General features: G+C 53.2%; 9 protein-coding genes across 9 annotated transcripts; 4 read left to right on the forward strand and 5 right to left on the reverse strand.

Moving 5' to 3' along the window:
* Nucleotides 1–257: 257 nt before the first annotated feature.
* On the reverse strand, nt 258–1457 carry PG998_010032 (Mitochondrial carrier; the record flags this gene model as incomplete). Its single annotated transcript, XM_066876848.1, has 3 exons — nt 258–642; nt 707–1126; nt 1300–1457. The coding sequence occupies 3 exons, from the start codon at nt 1455–1457 to the stop codon at nt 258–260; spliced, it is 963 nt and encodes a 320-aa protein (XP_066729004.1).
* Nucleotides 1458–2821: 1364 nt separating this feature from the next.
* PG998_010033 (endoplasmic reticulum-resident kdel protein) lies at nt 2822–3619 on the reverse strand (the record flags this gene model as incomplete). The annotated part of the gene is made up of 1 exon (XM_066876849.1): nt 2822–3619. One exon carries the CDS (start codon nt 3617–3619, stop codon nt 2822–2824), a length of 798 nt encoding a protein of 265 aa, XP_066729005.1.
* A 2624-nt stretch (nt 3620–6243) lies between these two features.
* Nucleotides 6244–6592, forward strand: PG998_010034 (uncharacterized protein; the record flags this gene model as incomplete). Its single annotated transcript, XM_066876850.1, has 2 exons — nt 6244–6313; nt 6402–6592. 2 exons carry the CDS (start codon nt 6244–6246, stop codon nt 6590–6592), a joined length of 261 nt encoding a protein of 86 aa, XP_066729006.1.
* A 646-nt stretch (nt 6593–7238) lies between these two features.
* Nucleotides 7239–8252, forward strand: PG998_010035 (uncharacterized protein; the record flags this gene model as incomplete). The annotated part of the gene is made up of 3 exons (XM_066876851.1): nt 7239–7465; nt 7628–7838; nt 8001–8252. 3 exons carry the CDS (start codon nt 7239–7241, stop codon nt 8250–8252), a joined length of 690 nt encoding a protein of 229 aa, XP_066729007.1.
* Nucleotides 8253–8836: 584 nt separating this feature from the next.
* PG998_010036 (uncharacterized protein) lies at nt 8837–10231 on the forward strand (the record flags this gene model as incomplete). The annotated part of the gene is made up of 1 exon (XM_066876852.1): nt 8837–10231. The coding sequence occupies one exon, from the start codon at nt 8837–8839 to the stop codon at nt 10229–10231; it is 1395 nt and encodes a 464-aa protein (XP_066729008.1).
* A 1265-nt stretch (nt 10232–11496) lies between these two features.
* Nucleotides 11497–12501, reverse strand: PG998_010037 (uncharacterized protein; the record flags this gene model as incomplete). The annotated part of the gene is made up of 2 exons (XM_066876853.1): nt 11497–12132; nt 12340–12501. The coding sequence occupies 2 exons, from the start codon at nt 12499–12501 to the stop codon at nt 11497–11499; spliced, it is 798 nt and encodes a 265-aa protein (XP_066729009.1).
* Nucleotides 12502–13548: 1047 nt separating this feature from the next.
* Nucleotides 13549–15014, reverse strand: PG998_010038 (uncharacterized protein; the record flags this gene model as incomplete). The annotated part of the gene is made up of 2 exons (XM_066876854.1): nt 13549–14720; nt 14774–15014. The coding sequence occupies 2 exons, from the start codon at nt 15012–15014 to the stop codon at nt 13549–13551; spliced, it is 1413 nt and encodes a 470-aa protein (XP_066729010.1).
* A 2072-nt stretch (nt 15015–17086) lies between these two features.
* Nucleotides 17087–18630, forward strand: PG998_010039 (uncharacterized protein; the record flags this gene model as incomplete). Its single annotated transcript, XM_066876855.1, has 4 exons — nt 17087–17431; nt 17538–17900; nt 17962–18322; nt 18380–18630. The coding sequence occupies 4 exons, from the start codon at nt 17087–17089 to the stop codon at nt 18628–18630; spliced, it is 1320 nt and encodes a 439-aa protein (XP_066729011.1).
* Nucleotides 18631–19025: 395 nt separating this feature from the next.
* PG998_010040 (uncharacterized protein) lies at nt 19026–19863 on the reverse strand (the record flags this gene model as incomplete). The annotated part of the gene is made up of 2 exons (XM_066876856.1): nt 19026–19472; nt 19564–19863. The coding sequence occupies 2 exons, from the start codon at nt 19861–19863 to the stop codon at nt 19026–19028; spliced, it is 747 nt and encodes a 248-aa protein (XP_066729012.1).
* Nucleotides 19864–21057: the final 1194 nt, after the last annotated feature.

Below are 21057 nucleotides of genomic sequence, written 5' to 3' on the forward strand. Positions count from 1 at the left end.
CTTGATAACCCCTCCACGCAAAACGTGACACCTGCAGGAGCCTGCAGAAATTCCAGTCCGGTACCGCCCTTGTCTAAATGCGATGAAAACACAAAACGAGAAAAAGCAGCCGGCTGTGGGAATCTATGCTGCAATTGCCGAGCGGTCCCTTGGATCGCCCCTTCCGGCCCATTCGCCGAAGTCCACCTTTTCCTTGTCATTAAGTCCTCCGTCAGGATCGTAAATCACCGTCTGCACCCATCTTCGTAAACCGTCGCTTATTTGGCGATCTCAACACCGCCAGTGGCGTTGAAAGCCTTCTTCAGGTCACCGTAGATGGCGAACTGACCAGCAGTGATGGTACCGACCATGACGAGACGGGCACCAATACCGCTGAAAGAGCCCTTGAGGCCGAGATCCTTGGCGATCTTGATCAGACGGCTGGTGGTGCTCTCGCCGGGCGCACCCTTGGTCTTGTTGATCTTGGAAAGCATGGTATCGGCGGGCTGCGAGATGATGGCAGCGGCGAAACCGGCCATCAAACCAGAGCCAAGGTTGGCAACGGTCTGCATGCCGTCGGACAGGGTGTGCTTGGGCCAGATGCCGAAGACCATCTCGGAGAACTTCTCGAAGACGACGAACTTGGACATGGTGTAAGGGATCCTAGAAATGGGGGGTCAGTGACATGTAACTGGAGTGTGATATCAGAGATGCGGCAAGAACTCACTGCTTGAACAGCATGGGGCCGAAACCGGCGTAGAAAGCGCCCATACCCTCGTTCTTCAGCATCTTGGAGAAACCACCGACGAGACCGTTGGCGTAGGTGGGCTCGGAGACGAGACGGATACGGGTAGCCTCAAGAGGGCAGAGGGCGATATCAGCGAAGAACTCGGCGCAACCGGCGGAGGCGAGGTAGACGAGAGTGCGGTTGTTGGAAGCAGACTCGTAGCCAATGGTGTTGATGGACTGCTGCTTGAAGAACTCGTAACCTCCGAACTTGAAGGCACCCTGGAGGAAGTAACCGGCGAAGGTAGGGCCGGCACCGGTGAGCAGAGCACCGGCACCCTCCTTGGCGATGACCTGGCGGAAACCACCGATCATACCACGGTTGTAGGTCTGGGGGTCGAGCTGGATACGGGTCTTGACGCTATGGGAAAGAACTTCATGTTAGCCTCGATCCTCAGGTTGAACGTTGGATGCAATCGAGGTCACAGGCGATAGCTGTCATGGCCGCCGGGCGGGCGAATTGCAGCACCGCGACCGTGAAAGCTACTGGACCATGATATGCGCCAATTCTAGAGGAAGCGAAGTGAAACATACACATCAACGGGGGTAAGACCACCGTGGGTGACGGAACAGCAGACAGCGCCAGCCAGGGCGAACTTGCCGTAGAGGCTGAGGGCGCTGTCCTGGCCGGGAGCGTTGGCCTTGGCCTTCTCGACGACAGAGTCGAGCTTGACGGAGCCGGTGGAAGCCATTGTGATGGAATACGGACAGAAAGAAGGATAAAAAATTAAAGGCTGGAGTGGAGAGAGGCAAACGACGTCTGAAAAGGTCGTGCAAAGGGTGCGCAAAGGGGCAGCAGCAGGATGAGGCTTTTAGGGATGATGATGGAAGAAATTGAAGACTGGAGTCGCAGCAGGTGTGTCCCTTTCTGATAAAACAAAGCCATGGAGGGCCAGAGGTACTCCCGAACACAATTTTTCCCTCGGGCTAATACGGAAAACCCTCCTGCTAAGTGTCTAAAAGTGTCTAAGCGGCTGGCACGCTCCACCGGCCTCGCCCATCCACCAACCACGGGCCGCCATTTCCGGACAACCGAATCAAGATTGTGAAAGTCAATTCATTCAGCACCTGTGATAAATCTTTAGGTAAGTCGGCGCCGTGACAGAGTAATGGAACATCACGGATTTGTCAATGGGGACGTGTATCATCACACCGCCCAGCATTGGCACTTGCATGGCTCTGCTCTAATGCCCTATGCTAAAGCCTCAGTTCGTCTCGCGACGTCGTCTTAACTCCGAGACAGCCCGACACTCTGCAAGATCCACCAATTACCTCACTACGTAGTGCTGGAGGCTCTTAGCGCGAGTCAGCGTCGAGGAACCCACCACGTTGCTGGAGTTGCGTCCATCGTGATTGGCGAAGGAAAGTGCGGTAAGGTGCAGCTGCAAGGCCGATAAGATTGACTTGCGTTAAGATAAGACGTTCGTCACTTCTTCTCATTCCCAAGAGTAATCGCGTCTCTTCATTCTCTGGATTTCTGTATTCAGTTTAAGACCTGATATATCTGGCTCCGGATTGAACACCTTCTCATCGGAAGTCTCTAAACGTTCTGGTCGGCCATTGAGTTGTTCTTCAGTGTATTCTGTTCCCCTCCGACAGCAATGACGGAATCTAGCGGGGCAGAACACCCAATTCACATGCCAGACTTCCCGCGCCAGTACAAGTATTCCACATATCAGCCAGCGCCCTATCCATATATAATCCATCGTTATTGATCCAATTGCCTGCTTCATTTCTGATTTCGACCTCGGATCTGGCATCTTCATCTCGCAAGCAGCGAGAACAGGGTGATAGCAGCACAGTCTGGCTGTTTGCTCTTCGACTACACACCACCAAAATCCCTCCGCGGAACGTTCGGAAGGAAGTCCATCCGGGCGCCATCATAGCCTCAACATGGTTATTCAATAAGCTGGCTAGGTAGGGCGTCGCATTGGTATAGTTCGTCCAATCGGAATGTCGGGGCACATCATCTTACCCCATGGGACTTTCTGTTGTTGCTTATTAGTCGACGAGCCCCCAAACAAAGTGGGAGGCCGTTTTCTTCGACCATCACAACTTACAAGAACTCCTTTAAAGAGGTGCCCCTCCGTGTATTCGTCTCGTTGTAAGCTTTGGGCGAGTAGCTAACCTCGCTATACATGAGGATCAACTCACGCCAGTAGCAAGCTGTGGCCGCCTCGGTCAGGTATCGGTGGCGGAACGTCTCGACAGTGTTCGAGGCCATGACTTTGGCAATCTCTGTATTTCGAACGAGGTCCGGCGTGCCATTTTCCAAGCCCGGCCCGGCTTTTTCAACCAACAGGACGTTCTGGAATTCCGACAGCAAGCTCTGGGACTCGTTCGTCTGCGAGGGTTTCGAGTACATCAGACCGTGGTAAAGATGCACCCACTTGGGATTCGACATTACGTTGACCGATGCGCAGAGAAGCGAGTCGAGTCTGTTGAATGTCGATTGCGAATCAGGATGAACAAGGACCTTGTGGCGACAAACGTCGGGCGCCAACATATCTCTTCGAGCATTGTTGGCCAAGAGAAACGAGTTCCAATCATCCGTCGCGGTGGCATCCCTCGGCCTTCTCCGGCTGCCTTTCTTCCCTACTGGGCGATGCAACTCTTGCTCATCTATCTCGGCAGCTATCTGTGCCAGTGGCTTGAAGGTAAATGTCTCCCGGCTGCTGCTCCGTTTCGTTTGTTGCCCCAATGAGCTCGAGTTGGAAGCCTCCAAGGACCCAATGAATGGCGTGAGCCAGACCTTATCGTCCTGTTCCCTCCTATCCACGACCCAGACTGGTTTGGTGACATCTGTTACCTGGCCGCGGACGTCGAGTACGAACTCGATGTTTGGGATGATCATTTGGGGGGCATCACCAATGGCTCGCTGTATGGACTGAAGCGTAGCAACTGCAGCTACACGCTGCTCTTCTACCGATAGGTTGGCTTCTATCACATACAGCTTCGGGTTGAAATGGTCAGCACTTCTCTTTCTGAAAGCTTGGCAAGTAGGTGAAACTATTCGCCGATTGTTTGACCTACCTGTCCATCAAATACGACCACCCTTGTGCGGCCATCTGTGATGGGGATGGCTTCAAGATCATCCAAGTTGGTATGGTACTTCTCATGCTGCTGCTTTGCACGGAGCAACTCGTCGAAGAGCCCCGGAAACGCTTTCCTACATTGGTGTCGGGAGAGTGCGCGGTCATGAGCGTCTCTTGAATATCTCCATCGCCAGGTCAGCCCCGTCCGGTCGAGAAACCATGATGTCCGGACCCAAAACCGTCTCCACCAGGCATGGTAGAGGATCCTTCCGAGTTTGTTCGGAGCGGCGCCATCGGGCGTTATGACATCGCGAAGTCTTGGGGAGAAGACCGGTTGGACGCCACCATCGTCGCTCTTGCGACGAGATATATTTGGTAAACGGCGTGGGTACAGCGCGTGGTAGCAGTCTGCGTGTTCTCGTCCGGCGCAGGGCTCCAACAATTTCCCTGGGAAGGACGGAAAGAAACTTGTGTCCCAGCTTAGGGATAGTAAGAAGGCACAGAAGACAAGCGCAATGAAAAAAGAGAACCGGGAGAAGCGTCTGCGCGGAATGCCGAGACTCAACAGCCGTCGTAATCGTGGGATTCCGGCAATCAACACCATTTGGTCGTTGTGCACATCCTCGTCCCGTATTACCGGACACAAGAGAGCATTGCTTGAAGTTAGGATCAGGAGGACTTTTGCCCAAGACTACTCAGTTCATCCCACAAACGACCTGGCAATCTTTCTCGCGCGAAAAGGCCCCTCAGGGCTATTAAATGTCTGCCTGATCCTCATGCTGCGCAGCACGGTTCACTTGGCCTTGCAGCACTGGTGGGTTACATCTGCATAATTGCATGTCTCCATTGGGGGATTTATCCATTTCGAGATCATCTTGGCTCAACAAAGCCCCCATTTGACCAGCCTGGACTCTTCAAGCCGGCAGTGCTAGTTGGCGCTTGCAACGCCGAGCCCGAACAAAAGAAAGGAGGGCTGATGGACGTCAGGTGCTATTTGTATATTGTGGAACGGAACCCTATTCTAATCCTAGCATTGACGGCTTGACGGTAAGCACTAACGTTGCCCAGCATGGTGGGAACATTTTATCCTGTTGCCTGTCAGCAAGTCAACATTCGTTTTCTCTTTTCATTCAAAGAAGCGGTATGTTTCCTGGGGACTGAAGTTATGCTGCTTCCTGTTAGTGTTATAATTGTTTTCACCGGGATGCAATACCTTATCCGACTATGGACGGCAATGGCCATGAACACCCAGGGCATTGATAGACACCAAGTTTTCTATCGCTGACTGTGGCGCGAGAGGATCAAACTGGCTCAGCCTTGCGCATCCGCTTACGATCGGCATCCTACAGACTGCCAGCTGTCGTACACAGCTTCCAATCCTCTATGCGTGATAGTCTTACTATTTACATAGCCAAGACGCGTGCGACCCATTGATGACATAGCTACGTCGTCTACTATATTTGTTGAGCTTTATTGGTGAATAATTATCGGTATGCAGCCAAGAAGACAAACGTAAATTCGATATCAGCCAGTCTCTTCATCACGCCAACAAACTCGTGTCATGTGTGGTTACGGCTAATATAAGACTTGCATTCGCAGCACCCGACACCTGGCTTGCTAGGTTAGGCCCCCACTAGCAGAAAGCAGCGACAACGAACAACCACCGTTCGTGATCGGTGATCAGAATGGGATGCATGATGGTGCGATGCAGACATAGTCGTTGGGGGCCATCACTCACGGATTGCAACATGATCTACGAGTTTACGAAGTAATTCACACGTGATTCGATTAGAAGCTTGTTGCAGTTTGACTAACATACAAGGCACTAATATGCGAGTCGATGAACTGGTTTTGTTGTTGGAAGCCAGATCTCGGGGGGCCAATTTGCACAGCAACCTGCACTCGGGATCAGCCTTCTCATCCGATATTGGGTGAAATGGGCAGGCTGAAATGTAGGTCTCGGGAAGACATTCGTTTCCTTCAGCCCTTCTGCAAGGCGTTATTGTACTTGTGCAGAGCTCCAATAGCCCGCCGACTCGCTGTGCTGGCGGAGACTGGCCGAAATACTGCAAATCATGGAGTGTAATATGGAGTGTGGTTATGTCAATGTTGATTCTTGGACCATCAGATCGGATCAGTTGGTCTATTGTGTGTATCTGTAACAGCGTTTCTGGTTGTCACAGCGCAAATCTCCACTGATTGTCGCAAGCATCTACCAGCGCCCAGAGGCGTGATGTCAACGATTGAAGATCCCCTGTCTAAGTGACGCAACAGCGCGCTGTGCCAACGATACAAATAGGAATCAACTGTCGCACAGGGTCAGTTGCTTCGACAGTTTCTGCTACTCTGTCTCAACTTCCTGTATGCTCCTCGAAGCCCAGATACCAACACTTATCATCCAATTGCGACAAGAACTGCCCCCTACAGCAACAAACTAGACACAATGGCGCCCTCCAAGACTTCCGGCTCCACCAACGCCGCCAGCGACACTTTCCTGAAGCATCAAGCTGAAGGTATGTTGATCAGATAGTCATGGAGAAGGCGTTACCAAATAGTGCTGCGAAAGGACATCTATACTAACATGTTACGCACCTCTTTTAGCCAAGGGCCTGGGAGCTGCCAACGCGCCCGCACACAAGGAGGCGCCGGCGCCCGGCGAGGCCCCCGTCGCATCCGACTCGGGCATCATCAAGGACACCAACTCGACGAACCCGCCCGGCGAGAAGGGCCTCAAGGATGTGCCCGTCAGCGAGGAGCGCAACAGCGAGATGAACGGCAACAGCATGACATGATGGAGGGAAATTAGGGAGATGCGACGGTTTTAATGAATGAACGATATGGGCGCTTTTGATATTAGACGCTACCTGGGAGCGGGTTGTGACGTGGGCTGGCTGCTGCGCTGTGCCGTGCTGTGCCGTGCTGTGCCGTGCTGTGGTTCATGGCTGCTTTGCGCTGAAACGCTGAAACGACGGCGCTGTGGCGTTCACTACCAGCCAGCACATCACTTATACGCCTGATAGTGACAGCGAATTGATATGCAAACAAACACAGCAACGGCCCTTCACACGTGCATAGAATGAACTATACTAGAGTATCTAATGGCATAGAGCAGAGTGATTGGGTAAACAAAAGAGCGGCAGATGAGGTGGCGTGTTCATGCCACCCTTTTGCTCGGGTTGTCGGGAGGTCAATAGCGACAGCGAATAGCCCAGTCGTTGTCCCGCGCCCGACCGGTGTTAATGCGTGTTAACGCCCACAAACCCCGATCATTCGTATATCATCGCACCACTGACCTACCCGCATACAAGTGAACGCAGATCCAAGACAACATCCCTAAGCAGTTCTAAGTTTCGTTGAATCAGACAAAGAGGGTCCTTGGTATCTCCTATATTACAACTCTCATACCGGAAACTCTCTAAATCGATAGTAACAGCAAGGATGAGACTCATCATCACAGGCGCCACTGGTTTCGTGGGAAGCGAGGTCCTGCGCCAGGCTATGCACATGCCCGAGATCACATCCATCGTCGCCGTCGCGAGGAAACCAGTCCAACTCGATGCGGCGGGACCCAACTACAGCAAGGTCAAGAGCGTCATCGTCCGCGACTACGACCAGTACCCGGACGACGTCAAAAAGGAGTTTGCCGGCGCCGCCGCTTGCATCTGGTGAGACTGACCCCACACTCCCTGCCCCAAATCCAAGCCGTCCTCCTTTTCCGGCGGGCCGACGACTGCCGCAACAACCATTCGCTCTTTCCTGCCCTCTTTCGGAAGCGAAGTGTATCAAACTATAGAGTCGCAGCTGATTGCTTTCGGTGTTATTCGCAGGACGGTCGCCGTCACCCCCAGCAAGTCCAAGTCGATGGACTTCGCCGAAGTGAAGCGCATCTGCCAAGACTTCACCATGGCCGGCCTGCAGGCCATGTACGACGCCGGGCCCGCAAAGCCGTTTCGCTTCATGTACATGAGCGGGACCGCCACGAACCGGGACCCGAACGCGAAGCCCGGGTGGTTCATGCCCGAGTATACCCAAATGAGGGTAAGTCGTCGTCGCTCATGCTCACTCTCGTCTACTTCCTCCTCTCCTTTTTCGGCTTGGACCCGCAAAAAGCGTATAACTCCTGTACTTCTTTCTGTTCAGCCATGGCGACGACAGCTTATAGGAAAATTCAAACTAACCGGCCATTATGTCGTGTTATAGGGACAAGGGGAGGTCCAAGTCCTCGACTTCGCCAAGCGGCACCCCGGGGAGATTGACGCCTGTGTCGCCAAGCCCGGTCTGATCACGAGCGGGACCTGGAGGGATACGCTGATGTCGGCAGGTCTGAAGGTGACAGGACTGGCGGGCAGCGTCCAGCGATCGCAAGTGGCGGCGGCGATGCTGAGGCAGGTGGTGAACGGGTTCGAAAAGGAGCCTCTGCAGAACGACGACTTGGTGAGGTTGGGTTCGTGAAGTGCTTATAAGTGGTTCGTCGGATGCTTGTAAGTGGTTCAGGCGCTTGTAAGTGGTTCGGATGCTTTCCGGAGAGAGGAGAAAGGAGTCTGCGACTGGACGAGGTTTGGTGATGTTTTGCTGCGTAAATGGAAATCGTCCCTGTGTGAGCAACCGATATTGGATGATGCCCTGTAATTTACTTCACTCACATATGCAATTAGTGCTTCAGGCGTTAATCACTGCTGTAGTAATAGCGCTCCTATCTCCCTAAGCCCGCTGCTCTGATTTAGTTAATGAATTAAAAAGAGCAGCTGTTCCTACCAAGCGGCTTTGTTGCAAACTTGGTCAGGGCGAAGGACATGCTTCCGCTCACACCACGTTCACCTCCGAATCACCAACGCGATCGATACATCTACCGCGCGCCGCTTATCGATGGTCAAAAGCTATTGAGTTGATTCATCCTCGCGGTATTCATATTGATATACGATATACTCCCGCTATATCTGCTCTCCGCTTCGACTGTTTTCCTCTCCATCTCGACTGGTTACACTCACTCTCGACTTTCATTCTCTCCCCCTCAGCCATCACGCTGGACAAGCACCATGGAGGAAGATGGTCATCACACTGGCACGGTGTCTAAGAAGACAAGACCTAGACTTCGACGCATGGTAAAGATGGTTTCCGGACAGACCTTAAGATGTGCGTACAAGATCAAAGAGTCGGCAGTGGTCACCTTCGCGATGAAGGAGGTCAAGCTTGCCTTGAAGAAGTCCCAGGAGGTCTTCGCCAAGAAGGCTCTCGATGAGGATCCGGCAGGAACGATGTATAAGGACGCCGTTTCACCTGTCACTGGGACTCTCGCCCCAAGAATTCCCAGGTCTGCCATCGTGCCTGCTATCGCTCATGTCTTTCGTCCCATGGGCGAACCTGTTGCCGACCTTTCAGCCGCGAATGTGGCTGGTATTTCCACGCCGACTCTTATAGAGACTCTTATAGAGACTTCCATGGGATCCACAATTGACACTCAATCCTCGTCGTCGCTTCTCAGCTCTAGCCTAGACCTCGGGGAACTGCTCTTTATGATTCCCCAAGAGATTCGAGACGAGATATATGCATACGTCTTCTCATCCAGTAGGCTTGTGTTTGGAGGCTCTAATCGGGTTATACTTCCCAGTCAGTCCACGCGTCGCCCCCTGGCTTTGCTCGCAGTATGCAGCAGAATCAGAAGCGAGATTGGCACCTCTTGGGCAAGGTATGCCACCCTAGACTTCGAGTCGCCTAACCGAATGCTCCAGAAGCTGTTGACTATCCCCGCACCAATCGGAGACGTGCGCTACGTCCGAGTAACAGGTCTTCTTGGTATACTGCCCTATGCGAGCCCATCAGTGATCGTGACCCCCTGGCCGGAGTTCTTTGTCCATGAATTCTTGAGGATTCTCGAGGGTCTGCGCCTCTACGAGCTCACCATCATAGCCTGTAGTGGGCGGTACGCCCACGAGTACCAGGCCCTCCAGTTCCTACTAAAATACAGTAATGGCTGGAAGAGACTCAGCGTATGGTACTGGGCTTCGTATTTGCTCGACCGAGACGTCTGGCCCTCGTTCAACGATCTCTGGTTTGAGCACCGATACCAAATGCCGGACCACCGGCGCGGGGAGCTGCCCTCAGCATTCCGCAAGATCCTCAACGACCGCGATGGAAGGGACAACAAGCCGCTGCTCCGCATGATCCACGGTAGCCAGGCTGAGGGGCCTTCGTTCGACATCCATCAGTACACAGTCCAGCAGATTCTGGCCCGGTCCCAAGCTCGTATTGCGCCCCTCGCAGCACAGGATTACAATCGACAGATGGTCATCATCGCCGAAAGGGGCCAGGGCGTCAGCTACACGGTGAAGCCCCTAGTGCGCAGCAGACCTCACCATGCTATGTACTTCCGGGTAAAGCACATGATCCAAGTGACCCAGCGTAGCTCATACAGAGACTGGCACGGTTTCTAAGTCGATAGCACAGTGCTTTTCAGACAGTTCCGTCGAGCGTTATACATGAGCCGGCCACCTTTGGGAGACGCTTGGCCGGCGTTACGAATTTCGCTTCAGATACGAACTCGAGACATATGGAATGAGTGTACATCGACATGGTTTTTGCTTTGGGGACCTCCGGGCAGTACAGGGGAATGGTTCGGGATATTCAGATTGGTCTCTTGAGTTCCTGCGCTTGAGCAGAAGAAATACATACAACAACTTGAGTTGAATAGCTATTTGAATAGAGATGAATCGCTACAATGACAGCTCATTTATGCCAGCCGTGCTATTCTTATCGACTAGACAGCCATATCACTGTGTCAGCTATGAGATATTCGTTTGTGACTGATGGAACAACAGTTACTGCTCCTCCTCGCTATGAAAAATTGGATTTAAAGACGCCATCAAGGCGCTCGCTGCCAAAACGCCATTGCATATATACACCCTTGATTTCCCCGAAGACATGGAAGCATTCAACGAAGGCATTGACGTCTTCAACATATCTACACAAGGCCATGCTACTCTTACGGATTATTTGGTAAGCGCCTACGGATTTCATGTAAGATGACATTGCAGTACGGTTTCGATACACCGCCGTATCTGCCCAGACCCTGCCGGCCACTTCTCCAAGTAAGCCAACCTCAAAAGTGCCTCCTTTCGGGCAGTACACATTCGGTATCAGAATTGTTAGCACTAAAGGGCCCCAGGGTGGACATGAAATATAAACTAACGGATGCCTCGAAAAACCCAAACTTTGTCCAAATCTCACCCGACAATATTGGGAGATTGGAGGGGTTTACCAACAAAAGTCTGGGACAGACAATAGGTGACACGAAAACACCTGGTGGTGGTGTGAAGAAGAAGCAAAGGGTCGACATGAAGACATCTACTGGCTTCACCAAGAAGGAGAGACGCGAGCTGAATTTACATAGTGGAGCGAGTAGATAGTGTACATAATTATTGGAAGACTCGTTCACATAAACTCAGGACTGAGCTCCTGATTGTGGCATCAGACCTCACGAGCAACTTAGAGTCAGAGAACCTATATTTGTTTCTGCAAGGCTCACACTTGATAGGCTCTGGACGTTCTGTAGGCTTCAGTCGTCCTGGCTTGTGGACCGAGCCTGTGACTCGACGATACAGCTTCCCTGATTTCTCGTAGCTGAAGTCTTCTGGGTGCCCAGGCCATTTCCCAATGCATTTCCCAAAGATTTCATTTTTTGAAAGGCCTTTATTTGACCTCAGTTTCCTCGCACATTTTCGAGTTGGAAGCAAGCGGTCATGGATCTTGTTATGCGGAAACACAATGTTCCAGCCATCTTCCCCATGCACCATCTCTTCGAGGTTGATCGCGTCCCGATTGGGTGATCCCTCGAAACAGAAAGCTTCTGGATCAGCGGCAAAGGGGTGAGGTACTGTCCAGGAGCGGCTGAAATCGACATATTTCCCCAAGAAATATTATCATGTTTGATGTCGCCGACGAAAATGCCGAGGTTATGCATGGTCTTGAGCCCGTTGAACATCTTCTTCGCAAGCTTGCGATTTACAAATACTCTCGCCATGTCCTCGTGATGGCAGAACGGGTATTTGAAGTCAAGAAGCTCCTTCACGATGGCGTATCGCTTCATCTTTCCATAGAAGTCTCCTGACCAAGCATGCCGGTCTATGTGACGGTCCATGAACTCGTAATGGCTCTCATCCAACTCTATCCAGCCATAGCATGTCACCGCAAGGTGCTCTTGACCGAACTCCTTCAATCGTGCAAAAGCTCGGTATTCTTTCGGGAACGCGTGAAAGTAAGGCCACCGAGCAGCGTGGCCCTCGATTCCGCCCCTATCATCGAAGGCTTTTGTAGCTGGGTCCTGTTCAGGCGTGAACTACAGCAAATCCCTGCTTAGTAATGCCGAACGCGATTGTGACAAAAGGGAAGAATGTGAAACTTTCTCAACATAGAGATATATTTTTCAAAAGAAAGAAAAAGAAGATAAAAACGGAAATGGGAGCAATCCGCTATTTGTCCTCCTGAGAGGTTTGCTCGCATGTATTACGATGGTTGTGCTAATCATGCTGGACTAATCACTCACCATCTTCAACGCATATAGGTTTCCATTGATACGCACTTTCCAAACGTAAGAGTGTATCCCGTCGCCGAGCTTCTTGATGAACTCGAGTTGCAATGGCTCACCGCCGGTATCGAATGGATGGAGCTTTGGTTCCGGGATGCAGGCCACGTCATACTCCAACATGATGAACGTCCTACAGCTGACAGCCACACTCTCTCGAGGGTCGTTTATAGGTTGAGATGTTCGAGAAAAGAGCACGAGCAGCTGAACAAAATGAGGTTGCTCAGCTTTACCTAGGCCTCCTTCTTTTCAATTAAGAGCAGCAAGTGGAAGCATGCTCTAAATAGGACAAAGGGATCGTCGGAATCGGTGATATGTCAATATTGAGACAAAGGGGAGCCCGGCCAGCAAAAGGAAAATAAAGTCGTTATGAAGAGGTCAGGGTCCTTCTTTGTGCCCAAAGCTTATGGTGGCCAGTCCCAGACTTCTGGTTCACCGGTGTTGGCTCCAGATAAACTACTGCAGCATAAGCCCCTGTTATCTGCCATATAAACGGTGTTGGGCTTGAGTTTGACTCTCTGATTCAACGCCAAACAAGCCTAGCAGACCAGGAATCCAAACTAATAAGTCATCTCGTGAGTACACTTCATTGGAAGTCATTTCAATAGTTGAGATGTTATTAGTTGTATAGCATTATTACTTGTGTAGCTGATCCCAAAATGCTGGCTAGTAGAAGAAAATAAATATGATATGTGATAATCGCCTCTCGGTACTATTTATACTTGGACAAAGGAAACCAGATACTATATACAAACTCTGCTAGGGCTTGTTCACCCCTGTCATGACTGCAGCATTGAGCCCCATGGATGACCTTACGCCCTATCATCAGTAGCTATGCAGAGTAGCGAAGCAATCATTCCACTTAGGGTAAGGGGTAGGTAAGCCAATTACTTATCGTAATTCTTATGACACGCATGTCCTTCATAGTCTGTATCTCTTTTTTTGTGACCATTGGTGCCTCAAAGGGATGGATTGAGGTGACTCTCGCCTTGGGTTGAACCAACCACAACAGCCTTTTCTAAATAATAGGTCAGCCAATAGTAAACTCAGATATGTCCATATGCCACTTGTTCTTGGGAGCTGATTGCGGTAGTGGGAAACAGGAAACATTGGTGTGTAGTTGATTCCCAACGCCAGATTATATGAGTCAGCCGTTATTTACCCCTATCTTCACCTGATAGGCCCTTCGGTCCAGTCGTCATCCGGAATCTCGCCGAGGTCCACCACCTTATCCGCCCCGCCAAACCTCCCCTGCGTGTCGAACCAGTCCCTGTCTACCGCCGTTTCCGGCCGCCAGCGCAGAGCCTTGGCCATCCTCTCCTCGAGCCGATCCTCCAGCAAGTCCGCCACCAGGATCCCCACGGCCGGCGCGTTCATGAACCCGTTCCCGGACCCGCCGGCCGCCACGAGCAGGCGGCTCTGCGAGGAGGAGCTGCCCGGGTGCCGCGCGATCAGAAACAGGCGGTCGGGTGTGTCGGAGTCCCAGCACAGCCGCGGCCGCAGCAAGGGGCGGTCGGCCAGCTGCGGCACCGTCGCCTGCAAGAGCTTCTGCATGTTGTCCGCGGAGCTGCGGGGGATGGCGTCGCGCTGGACCGGGACCGGGCTCTTCTCCTTCGCCTTTCCGTCCGCCAGGTGGATGTAGCCCGGGTGCTCGTCGCAGATCTTGAGCTCCGGCTCGCCCGCCGCGATCGCCGACGCCGGCGGCGACAGGAAGAAGCCCTGGTCCACGGCGAAGAGCACGGGCAGCTCCGCGTACGTCGGCGCCTCGGCCGCCGTCAGCGGCACGTGCGCCAGCGTCCACGCCGTCGGGCGCAGCTGCTTCTCGAAGTCGATGAGCGTCGACGCGCCCGCGCCCGCGGCCAGGATCGTGTAGTCGGCGCGGTGCGTCGCGCCGTCGGCCGTCTTGGCGCCCACCACTTCGTTGTCTTCGTACAGGAGCTCCGCCACGCGGCCGGCCTCGGGGTCGCAGACGAAGGTGGCGGCGCCGACCTTGACCGCCTCGGCGTGCACGTCCAGCAGGATGTCGCGGGCCTCGACCCAGCCGGCTCCTTGGCGCCGGATGAACCCCCGCCAGCCCGTCAGGTCGCCCGTCAGCACGCCCTCGGGCATGGCTCGCCGGAACGCGTCGGCGTCCTCCAGAAGCGAGTAGACGTCGGGCCGCGCCTCGGCCGCTGCTTTCACCTTGGCATAGGCCTCGTCGCCCACGGCGGCGTAGATGAAGCCCGTGGGGTGGTAGTGCGGCTTGTGGACCGGATCATTGCGCCAGACCTCGGACGAGAGAGCCTCTATGGTATTCCAGGCGTAGTCCAGATCGCTCTGGTCAGCGGCAGGTGGTGATATCGCTGTTCCTCCAGATTAGCTAACTCCGCTGCAGAGCAAGGGAAGGGCTACGTGCGCTCTTCAAGGATCTTGTTGAGGTCGTTGCCGGCGGATATGGACGACGGGAAGGTGTTGGAGTCCAGCACTTTGATGTTCGTATATCCGCGCTTGACGAGCCGGTACGCAATGGAGGTGCCCCATGTTCCCGCTCCAATGATCAGGATCGACGAGTTCTTCTCGGGGGGCTCAAGTGCTGCCATAGTGATGGTTATGGTCGCCAGCACGTTCAGACACAGCTGCCAGTATCGTAGTTGCATCTTGAAGAAAGGAAAGAAGGCTCTAAACAGATATGGGTCCTCTCCTCCGAGGTAAACACCAAGAGCACGGATGGTTCGATTCGGGTCTACTTAAAGGCCATGCAAGTGGGTCGCCACGGCGGTTGGCGTCATCAGGCGGGATGGCCGTTACCTACCGGATCGGGCATCTTTTGCAGTTCCGAGAATGAGGGGAAATGTGTAAATGCAGAACGAGGGCTTTCTCCACGAACATAACAACCCAATGTTGCCGATTTGGCTAGATCTGGACGCTTGAGGCAACTGATACGCAGATAGGTCTATACGATTTGCCGGACCCCTATGGTTGGCTACAATAGTGGCGGTATCCTTGATCCTTGCGTCCATCAGGCCCCACTTGTCAACAGTATGCAGCTTGGCTTCTTTTCCCTATTGGTTTCCTTGGCGAGTAAATGCAAATCAGGTACAGTCCAGTTGGCTTATACCATCTGGGCCATATGCCACTCACCAAGCAGTCAAGTCCATGGGAGGTCAAGTCTGTATCCAAACTCTCAGCCGCCTACCTAACAAGCCCAAGAAAGCTTTTGAACTCCGCTAGGAATGTTAGCAATGTACAGATCATTTTCTGACACTAACTTGATGTTGTTATCCAGGGGTGGTGAGAAGGGGTGAAAGGCCTCTCTGCTGTCGAAAGATCACTCGGCGATACAATCTTAGAGCTCAGCATAACCGCACAACGTAGACAACGGGAACGTATTCCATGTTCACCAGTGTGAGATCCGATCGTACTGGCTGATGGAGAGAATGTCGGGCCATCTATGGGTGTGCCAGTTGGTAAGACTTTGAAATGGGTCGCCTTTAGTTTATCCGCACCCTTTCACCCTTTTCACCCAAAGCAAACAAAAGAGTCCAATCAGCCAAACACAGCAACAAGATATTTGGTCACTTCGCAAACTGAAACAAATAATCGGCATAATCTTTCAAAGGCAATTCGACTCGTGAACAGCTTGCAGTTGCGACATAATGAATTGGACATACATCGTGGAGGAGATACTCTCGTAGTATCGAAATCGCATGTTAAACATGCGGTGCCTGTTCTGCTCAGGGTAACATGACTAAGCAGCCCAAGCCAAGGATTAGCATGCCTACATGGAGGGCACATGCATGTTCAAGGTGTGCACATATCTGAAGCTTGAAGCCTATTCTCGCCCAGTAATTAAAAGCGCTGAGATTATAAATGGAGATTCGGGCATTCAGCATCCCAAATAGCCAGAAATGGCTGACATGCCGGGGCTGTTCCTTGTTCTTGGGGTTGTTGATGTTGCGAGATGGGGAATCGGAGGCCTTATCTCTCTCGCCAAAAAGGGAGCAACGCCACAAATCCTGGCTGCTACCAGCTGGCCCAACGGGGCTGTGCAGAAAAGCCCGACACAGCACAAAGCCCAGCACCAGCACAATCTTCCGTTGAAAGACTCAAAGGGTTCAAGTCCGGCGGGACTACGACATTTCCAGCAAGCGGCGGGCAGCAAGGAAGCGCAAGAGAGCGAGTGTGGGCGTGTGTGTATTATTGCGCGTGGTCTCCCTCCTTCTACTCTTGCTTCTTGAAGTTCGTCATTCCTCTGGCCTTCTTTTCTTTCATTTGCACCTACCGACGTCCTCTTTCATATCGCCCTTGCTCTTCTTTTCTGAAGAAACTTTTGTTTCTTCTACTAAAGTTGGGCTGGCGCATATTCGGCCGCAGAATCCACACCTGCTCTAGCTGCTCACTCATCCTCTCTCCTGCCTGTCAAGGACGCAACGAAAGAGAGAGACAGAGAGGGCGAGAGATTAGACAACGTGCTTCTCGCAGCCAACATTATTAGACCACGCCCCATTGTTGTTGTCGACGTCGCATCCTTCCCGCCTCTTCTGCTTCCTTTCCTCTCGACCTTTTTCTTGTTCCTCGCCACCTACCTGCCTAACCCCTCCTCGCATATATCTCCGACAACGAAACCGCCTATCGCTATTTCTATATAACCTAGGAAGGAAAGACAACCAACCCGACAACGATACGCAGCCTCGCCTCTTCTCGTACTTCTTGCCTAAGTCCGCCAGCCATGGCAGGCCCCGCCTCTCCGGGCACCGAAGGCCCCACGTATGAACCGCCCACCCTACCTCCCGGCTGGATCGCTCAATGGGACGGGTCGAGCAAGAAGTACTATTTCGTCTCGATCTCGACCGGCGTATCGCAATGGGAGACTCCCTCTCAGGCCGCGCCCGGCGGCACCCCCGCTCCCCGTGGCGACCACCCCTTCGGTGCACCAGGTGGTCGCCCGGAGCTGATTACACATCCCGACGGCACCCAGACGGTCAAGCACCCGGACGGTCGTATGGAACCTGTTCTGCCGCCCGAGGGCAGCAGGGCTCTGGAGAGTGGGCCGACTGGCGAGAGAGGGTTCGGTGTAAGTGACATAAAGCTTCGCTTCGACCGCGACGCTGCTATCTGCAACGATATACATATACACATACGTACACACAGGGAAGCTGACATAACACTCAACTTCTTAGAGCTTCGCAACGAACGCACTCATGAACCAGCTCTCTGGTAAACCACAAGGCGGCGGCAGTGGCGGCGGCGGCTCGAACGGTCTGGGGGGTTTGGCCAGTCAGTTTCTAGGAGGCGGCCATGGCAATAACAGCAGCGGACAGGGCAACTCTTCAGGGGGACAAGGCGGCGGTGCCGGCGGCCCGGCCGGTAAACTGGTTGGTGCGTTGGCTTCCAGCCTGTTCTCGAGCGGCGGCAGTGCCAAGCCAGCGCCTCAGAACTACCACGGCGGCCAGTCAGCCCAGCCGGCACAATCTGGCGGCTTTGCTGGTTCCGTCATGGGAGGGGTTGCTAATATGTTTGGCGGCAACAACCAAGGTCACTCGGTATGTGCAGACCACTCCTTCTTATTCTGACCCTCAGGCATGCATGCTAACTTCTATCAAGTCCCAGAACTATGGGTACTCCAACACCGGCAATAATTCCGGAGGATACAGTGGCCAAGCACCCCCGGCTTCATACCAACCTTCGGGCGCTTCGACTCCGGCCTACTCCTCAGCTTCGACTGGCCAACATGCGACCAGCCAGCACGGAAGTGCGCCATCTTACGGTGCGCAGCAGCAACATCAGCAACCCCAACAACACGGTACTCAGTCATTCCCTCCGCCGCCGTCTGGCCAGCATGGCGGCTCGTCGTATAGCAGCCCGCCTCCTAACAGCCAGCCTCACGTACCATCTTACGGCTCACACCCGCAAGCCCAGGCGCCAGGCTACGGCCACCACAGTCCTGCACAAGGGCAACACTACTGTAGGCACAGCACAAAATGGCCATATTTAACTGCTCCTCTACTGACCAAGTCCGCAGCACACCAACCACCATATAATACTTCTCCTCCCGGCCAGCACCAACAGTATAACGGCGGTAGCCACCAGCAATACCCACCTCCTCAGTCAACGTACAACCCGCAGTACGGATCGGCACCTCCGCCACCTGGAGCCTATCCCGGGCCGCCGACATATGCGGGCGGAAACCAGCACGCACCCCCAGTACCGAGCGGCTCTCACCCCCACCATGGTCAGCAGCCAAGCCAAGGGGGTTACCCTGGTAACTGGTAATGGACTGCGAAGGAAGGATGCTGAATCATGTTGGTGTTTTTGACACAAGTCAAAGAGTGGTAGAATCTGTCTCTGATTTCGCATATATCATAGCTCTTGCTTGCCATCTGCATTTCTCCATACGAGTGCAACAGCCACAGTATATGAATGCCTGCATTCTCTCTGAGACGGGAGCAATGCTGGGCAAGGCGAGGCGACGCAGCAGCGCCATGTAAAATGTGATTTCGCTGCTCGCGTTGTCGACCGGCTGCCGGCGATGATGTTTCAACGAGCCACAGGATTGAAGAAGACGAAGAGTAATGCGGTTTACAGACGAGAGATTTGGGTAGAGAGGGCAACTTGGTATGAACCCGAAAATGCATTTTCACCAACAGCCTCGGCTACTATACCATTTCTTACTGTTCCTTCTTGTTATGATCTGGCTCCTCGGCTGCGACAGACTGGATCCAGCTCGAGATGCGGCGCCCCATGAACCACGAAAGGATGGCTACCACAATGATGTAGCCTATTGTGGGCAGGAGCGAGCGCGGCAATAGGTTGAAGACGTACGGGTCGAGAATGATGTCCACGTAGACAGGAGGCACCTCGTTCATCAGGGTCTTATTAGTTGTGTAGTAGTCTGCAGCTGCCAGGATCTGCAGGAATAGAACGGAGGCCTCGCGTTCCTGGGGTCGACCTGTCGCCCGTGAGGCTACTTGAGCCTTTTGTTCATCTTCATGATCTTCATCGGCTTGGTCAGGTTTCTGACGGCTGGTGGAGTAGTCAGAGAGCTCGGTGATGAGTTCGGGCGACTCAAAGACGGTCTGCAAGTCATACGTATTGAGGACAAAAGCAGTGGGTTGCTATATCAGGTGTTTGTTAATGGGGGAACAATCTATACTTATATAGAAGTGGATATTATAAACATGAAAACAAATAGAGAGAGAAACGTACAGTAGCTGCCCAGCAAACCCTCACCTCGTACCGTTGGCCCTCGGTGAGCTGATCCAGGACCAGCCACGCGGGCGTACCGTACTTGGCGGCATCTGTGGGAAATTGGGCCGCCAGGTGCGTTCGGACGGCCCAGTTCTCAGGGGTCAGAGTGTCGACCTGGAGATCGGCCAGGTTCGGGTGCGTGGTCGGGATGTTGATGCGCTTGGGGGCCAGAAAGATGGTTTTCTCCGTGTTGGCGGACACGAGGGTGCCGCCCAAGGAGAGGGCGGCGAGGATGGTGGCTGACGTGGCGGTATACATGTTTGCATCAAAAGCTAGACTCGGCAGATAATGTGCAGTCGGGCGTATAGATAGTATGTTACGCCGTGACGGTCAGTGGCTGGCGGTTCCGTTTCTGGGATCGCTTCATTCCGGATCCCCGGGAAGGGTACAGCAGTAAAGGGTGCAGGTAGCTGGGGCTGTCACGAGCTTTCTGGATTATTGATTAGAAAGAACGGTTCGGGTTTATTAGGTGGGACTCGAAGAACTGGGACTCACTCACGCACTCTCTTCCTCTCTTCGGCGATAGGCAACATGAGAGAAGAAGAAGAGAAGAAGCCGTCTAGAACTGCCAGAACTTTGGGTCCGACAAAGCCGATCACTGCAACGCACACTGCAATGCTGTTTGGTTTGGTTCGATATGTGACAGGTGCTTTTTTGCCTCCCGTGTCTAGTTTCTGGGAATGTCAAAGGCCAGTATCAATCAACTCATGGTAGCCTTTTGACTTTAAGACCGACAGACAGATCACATATAGACAGACAGCCATGCACTGCAGGGCACTATAGATTGACGACCCCTGAGCGAGCAAGCAAGCTTCAATCAACATAGGGAGACGGGCGGTCTAGAGGATCGCTAGCAGCAGGCCGCTTAGTCGAGCGAGCGAGCGTACGTGGTGTGGTATTCCCAATCTCTCTGCCTGCCCCCATTCCAATTTGGTGATCAATTGAATTTCACGGGTCGTTGAGCTAGGCTGCTTGGAGCAACGCTACCACGCGCTTTCCCTCTTACAGCCGGCCGATGGACGTGCATGGTGCATGGGAAATCAACAAAAAAAATCAAAGTGATAGGGAAAGGAAGAAAGAAGACAGTGCACGCCGAGACAAGCAATTGGCAGCTACCAGCGTGTTGTTTTAGTGGCCGGGCAATAGGCAGGCAGCTGGAGCTCATTCCACCACAGTGCACTTGCACACACACCTCTACTCCAGGACCCCTCTTCTGCACTGCTTCCCCCCCTGTCAGAACTGTCCCAATCCCAAATCGACTGCTAATCAACTGCTTTCCAGTGCCTTTTTCTCTCGCTCATCTCTGTCCAGTCGAGCCAGTGAGCAGTGAGCATCGAACATCTCCCCCACCCCACCTCGATTTATTAGTCAACCCACCCATTCCCGTCCCTGTCAATCCCGTTTCTCGCTGGCTGTCTGTGTGTTGTGGTTGTGTTGTTGACCTTCTCCCAG

The sequence above is a fragment of the Apiospora kogelbergensis genome (assembly GCF_038363985.1).
Source record: "Apiospora kogelbergensis strain CBS 113332 chromosome Unknown utg000006l_segment0_segment0, whole genome shotgun sequence".
NCBI classification, from domain to species: Eukaryota; Fungi; Ascomycota; class Sordariomycetes; order Amphisphaeriales; family Apiosporaceae; genus Apiospora; species Apiospora kogelbergensis.